General features: G+C 42.1%; 1 protein-coding gene across 1 annotated transcript; it reads left to right on the top strand.

The window, feature by feature from the left end:
- Window positions 1–422: 422 nt before the first annotated feature.
- LOC308294398 (transmembrane emp24 domain-containing protein 6-like) lies at window positions 423–6057 on the top strand (the record flags this gene model as incomplete). The annotated part of the gene is made up of 4 exons (XM_080737131.1): window positions 423–626; window positions 1754–1880; window positions 3768–3949; window positions 5824–6057. 4 exons carry the CDS (start codon window positions 423–425, stop codon window positions 6055–6057), a joined length of 747 nt encoding a protein of 248 aa, XP_080593257.1.

Raw genomic sequence — 6057 nt, 5'->3', positions numbered from 1 at the left:
ATGCACAGGTCCTGTTAAAAGGTTTATTTTTATGATTATTACTTTATTATTTCTTCCAAATAGCAACATACAAATACAACAACAAACTCAAATACAATACATAACATAAAACAAAGAAACGCAATCTGGACGATTTGGTAAGTCAGCAAATCCAACCACTGTCAAAACCTACTTATAAAATAGTAAGATTGGTATACTCTGAAAGCTAATATCAGCCCCTGCAGTTTGTAGATAACAAGAAATGACACTGCCCTATGACACTACACCTGGCAGGGGACCTACATTTTCCCACGAAAAGACACCACGTTTGGGTGTTGGTTAATCATTTCTATCCAACGTTACGGATCTGACTTCCATACGGCAACTCCTTAGTCCTTAGCGGTGTTAAAGGAGTCATTTGAACAGCCATGTTGCGTAGTATTATGCATTGCTTTGTTGTTGCATGGTGGTTGTTATTTGGCCATGTTTCTGGGGGTCCCATGACGGACCTGAGCCCTGACATGTCGGACCAGGAGCTGTTCTGGGGATCTGACCAATATGACTTCGCCATCGTGCTCCACGCCTCAGGGATGGATTGCTTCTGGCATTTTGCTCACCAGGGAGAAAGGTTCTACCTTACGTTCATGGTAAAGACTCTGTGACTGTCTGCCACATTGTAACCACAGCACATTAAAGGAGTAGTTCACATAAAATGACTTATTTTCCCCATCCAGTGCCATGCATTTGGGACCCCATCCAGAATCAATGGGGTTACATTTACTATAATCACATTTTTGTCTAGGAATGCAACAAATACAAAAACATATTGAACTCAAGTCTCTATGGCATGAGTAATCGATAGGAACATTTTTGGGGGTGAACTACTCCTTTAAGTCAATGATTCCTTTGTTGTGTGATAGGGAAAAGATCATTTTGGTTTCTTTGTTGCGCAATGTTCATTTAAATTAGTATTTTCCCCAACTAAACAGACCTAGATTAATGTATTTTATTTTATTTTTATTTTACGTAGGCTATTAAATGTTAAAATGCTTACAAAGAGTTGAAGGTAGCTTAGAGCAGTGTTTCTCAAATGGGGAATGTGTACCCCTAGGGGTACGCAGAGGTACTACAGGGGGTACTTATGGAAAATGGAAATATTTATTTTACTGTTACGTTTAACTATAAAACATTGACAGTGTGACAAATGTATGTGAGCATGCTGCTCCGTAAAGCTTTGAACCAAATTAAGTACGAATTTTACTGTTACTGAATAGAAAACAGGCTATTTAATTTTATTTTCAACATATAGACATAAAAACTGGACTTTTGATGTCAGTATTTTCTTGTCAAAATTGTGTCATCGATTAAAGGGGGTACTTGGATTCACCAATCAGGAAAAGGGGGTACTAAAGCCCAAAATGTTTGAGAACCACTGGTTTAAACTAGAGTAACATATGGTTTACTTAGTTTATGATTCCCCCCTTTTCCATATTTAAGTATAAATCAAGTATAAAAACATCCGCTCATTCACTTTACTAATACTATGAGGTGTTTCCTGTTTCACCAAGTGTGTGTGTGTGTGTGTGTGTGTGTGTGTGTGTGTGTGTGTGTGTGTGTGTGTGTGTGTGTGTGTGTGTGTGTGTGTGTGTGTGTGTGTGTGTGTGTGTGTGTGTGTGTGTGTGTGTGTGTGTGTGTGTGTGTGTGTGTGTGTGTGTGTGTGTGTGTGTGTGTGTGTGTGTGTGTGTGTGTGTGTGTGTGTGTGTGTGTACTGTAGGTCCAATGGGTGACAGGGGTTGGTCATGACAGACACCTGTCTGTTACAGTCAACTCCCCCAGCAGTTTGCTGGTGTCCACTGTGGACGATGCCACTGGTCAGATCAATTTCAAAGCCGAGGAGACGGGTCAGTTTTGTTCCGTTCCTTAACCATGTGATGTATGATTTAAAAACAACCAGAGCCTGATTACTGCAATTTATGAGAATAGGGAGAAGGAAGTCAGTGCACATTGTTTGCAGTAAAGACTACAAGTTTATCAAGTGTTTTCCATGAGCCTTATGACACCTCAAGATTTATAACCACTTAAAAAAGGACGAGGGGATCTGAGCACTCAGAATAAGGAGGAGAGGAGCTTAAAGTTAAAATAAAGTTTATTCTATAAAACCGACTTGTTTCGACCTTACGACCTTCATCAGGGCAAGAAGTTCTTGCCCTGATGAAGACCGTAAGGTCGAAAAAGGTCCTCTCCTTATCCTGAGTGCTCGGATCCCCTCGTCCTTTTTGTCTCCACCAGCCGAAGGCTTGGGGGAGAGTATGTTTTCCCCTTCGTCCGTCCGTGTGTCCGTCTTGGGGGAGAGTATGTTTTCCCCTTCGTCCGTCCGTGTGTCCGTCCGTCCGTGTGTCCGTGCGTCCGTCCGTCCGTGTGTCCTCGCAGTTTGTGTGCACCTAATCTCAGTCGCCGTTGGCCCGGTCGCTGCCAAAGTGAGCACACACATTCCCTGGATGCCAATCTAGAACCTCTGCCTTAAATTTTTCAAATGGGCCTTTTCTAGCGCCACCTAGTGGCCGATGTTCGCAAAACACATTTCTGTGCACTACTCTTACAGATTTTGTCCAAAAATCCTACAAATCGGTAGGCAGTATCTCGACAGTCATGTGATCGACACGGATCTGTCCGATTTTGCATATTCCATCCTGATTGGCTAAGATTGGCTTCCAAAGTTTGTAGGATTGAGCCGTTTTGAACAAAATGCCTCAAATCCCAAACGCAAAGTGCAATTATCATGAAATCGCGCACACACGTTCCCACTAGGTCGAGGAAGAAATGCCACTTCACATTCTTAAATCAGCCTCATGGTGGCGCTATAACAGGCCGATTTGTGGTTTTACCTATAACTCCACCGATCAGTTTCAAACTTTGTAAGCGCACTCCCTAGAGGCCAAGGAAAAACCCTTTCCCTGCATTTTTCACATCAGCCTTTTATAGCGCCACCAGGAGGCCGACTTATGTAAAACACAATTTTTCCCATTATTCCTTGAGATTTTATCCAAAAATCATGCAAATTGGTACACAGTATTTCTATAGTCATGTGATCAAGTCCGATCTGTCTGATATTTCATATTCCATCCTAATTGGCTAATATTGGCTTCCAAAGTTTGCGGGATTGCTCAGTTTTTGAACAAAATGCTTCAAATCATCAACGCAGCTTGCGATTACCGTGAAATTTGCCACACATGCTCCCACTATGTCAAGGAACAAATGCTACCCTTTTCATGTTGGCCTTTTATAGCGCCACCAGCAGGTAGAATTTAGTAAAACACATTTTTGGAACACAGTGCCTCAAATCATGCATGCAGTGTCCAATTGCCATGAAAGGTCTAAGGTGAAGAACATATTCCAGCCTTTTTACATTGGCCTATTATACAGTAGCACCACCAGGACGCATGGCCTGGTGGAGACCTGTGCTCGGAAGAGCACTGCTTCTAGTTTAACAGTGTTTTTCCCACTGATCCTGGCAGCACCACATACATTTTAAGACGCTTTTTATCTCCCTTGAGCACCCGATTGTTCTCTGTTTCTTTGTCGTTAATAACCACTTAACCCAATATTCGTAGCAATACCGTAATTAACCAATTTTTTGTCACAAAAATAAATAACCAATCTACAAACTCACAATACGTTAAAACACTGTGGCGATATTTGATGAATGTTCCCCCCAGAATAGCCATGCTGGGGTTCAAGTGATGAATGGCCTGTTTCATAATCAAGCTGCATGTTGTCTTATTTCCCAGGTTTCTATCAAATGTGCTTCAACAACTTTCACAACCGCTTTGGCGTAATGCAGGTCTTCCTCAACTTTGGCGTGTATTATGACGGAGCTGGACCTGGTGACGCTGTGAAGGCGAAGGAAGAAGAGGACAAAGAGAAAGAGGAAATCAGGAAAGACCTGAACAACACCCTGTCCGCCATAGAGGTACACACATCACACATCATCAGTCATGTCTGACTTTTAATCAGATCAATCAATGTGATGCATATTGATACAGATATCATAATTGCGACCAAAGGTCGCAGTTTAGTATGAGAAACGGCCGCCTGGTCGTCTGTCCGTGTACACTTTTTTATGGTGTTTTTTATGGAACCACAATAACATAATCCCTTTTATGCCCATATATGGAGATCCCTGATGATATCAATATTAAGCCCATATCTAACTGGATTTCGGGGAATGGGAATGCCCATATGTGGAGGAAGACAGCCCATATCTGTGTGGCTGGTTCTACAGACAGGGATCTCCATATATGGGCATAGAAGAGATTGTATGTATGATGTCAAACGTCATAGGACTTTCACATAACGAATAACTGAGTAAGCATGTTTGGGGTCTCACAGCATAACTCCAATATACAGTACAGTTCACGGATCTCCATATATGGGTATCAGCGGTCTCCAAATATGGGTAACTGGTCTGATATACATCACTGGCCAGAAGGCCAAGACATGTATATCGGCATGGCGACCTCGCCACTTTTCGCCCTTAAGCGTCTTACTATTACTTGAGTATTATACTATATGTCAGTGTTAGTGTCCTGGAGGAGCTAAGCTCCAACATCTGGCTTTGTCAAGGGAGGCGAAGCGTTAGCCAGGCAGGCAGGGGGTGGTGCTGTGCGGTTTGGTTTTTACCAGGCTAGCGAATTACATTTGGCCTACATCTTGGCAAACAGCGTTCAAAGTTTGTTGTACTCCCAGGGTCACATTGGCCAAGCTTCGCGGGAGCTTAATGAAATGAACTCATAAATAGCACTGCTCACTTCACACTACTGTGTGATTATTATGTGTTTAACTAGGGAATGATACAATCAACTACTATAAGGCTTACTTATTTGACTGGCAACATTAGCCACTTAAAGGAGTATTTCACCCCCAAAATGACTTTTTTTCTATTGATTAGTCACGCCATGGAGAGTAGAGTTCAATAATATTTTTAGTTTTTTGTCGCATTCCTAAGACAAAAATGTGATAACAATAAATTTACCCCCATTCGTTCCGGATGGGGACCCGTTTCGAAACGGGTCCCCATCCGGAATCAATGGGGGTAAATTTACTCGAATCAAATTTGTGTCTTAGCAATGTGACAAAAAACCAAAAATATTATTGAACTCTACTCTCCATGGCATGACTAATCAATAGAAAAAAAGTCATTTTGGGGGTGAACTACTCCTTTAAACATGGAACCCTAATTACTTTGACTTGTTGGCCCAAGGCGCTGTACTCGAAAATAGCCTGAATATTAACCCCAGAATAGAGATGCTAGGGTGTATGTGATTAACCACCACCTTGACAATGATATAACATTACAAATTCATTTACTGATAACACTTAAAGCAGCACTGCATGTCTTTTTTTATGAATAATGTTGATACAATAGAAGTTCCGGTATAAAATTGGGGTGGTTGTATTTTGTCTCCCTGCTCTATTGAAAGATTTAGATCATGTTTTCTTCCTATCGCCAAAATAAAAGTCTGGGTTTCCGAGGCTAAGATCATGTCAAAGGTCGTGTCTCACCTAGACACAGCTGATCTGACACGAATTTTGACCTGTTGGTCAAGATTCAATCAATTCATCCCCTGAGCAAGCAGGCAGACTCGATTATTTCAATGGTAAAAATGTCAAATTCCACTCAAATCCGGGGTAGAAGAGTAAAGCTACATAGTGCAGCTTTAAATGTTCACTAACCAGTAACCACTTAGTACATTATGTCTAAATAGCCTACAGAGAGCTTAAGTACTGTATGCAAAAAACAACAGCAGATATTATTCAATACAAGCTTCCAATACTGTGTTCCAGGAGACCTCCCACAGGGTCGAGAACCGCGTTTTCCATATGTTCCGCTTCTACAACTTTGGCCGCATGAGAAAAAGCCTGGACTACTACCTGCTCCTGTCCAACTCCAAGTATGTGACGCGGTGGTCCGCTGTCCAGAGCGCGGTCATCATCCTGGCTGGTTACCTGCAGCTGCTCTTCCTCAAGAGACTCTTCAACACCAAAAACACCACCGAGGGCGAGAGGCCTCGCTGCTGA

Source organism: Nannobrachium achirus (assembly GCF_963921795.1).
Source record: "Nannobrachium achirus genome assembly, chromosome: 11".
Taxonomy (NCBI): domain Eukaryota; kingdom Metazoa; phylum Chordata; class Actinopteri; order Myctophiformes; family Myctophidae; genus Nannobrachium; species Nannobrachium achirus.
This window is presented reverse-complemented; position numbering and strand designations above follow the sequence as displayed.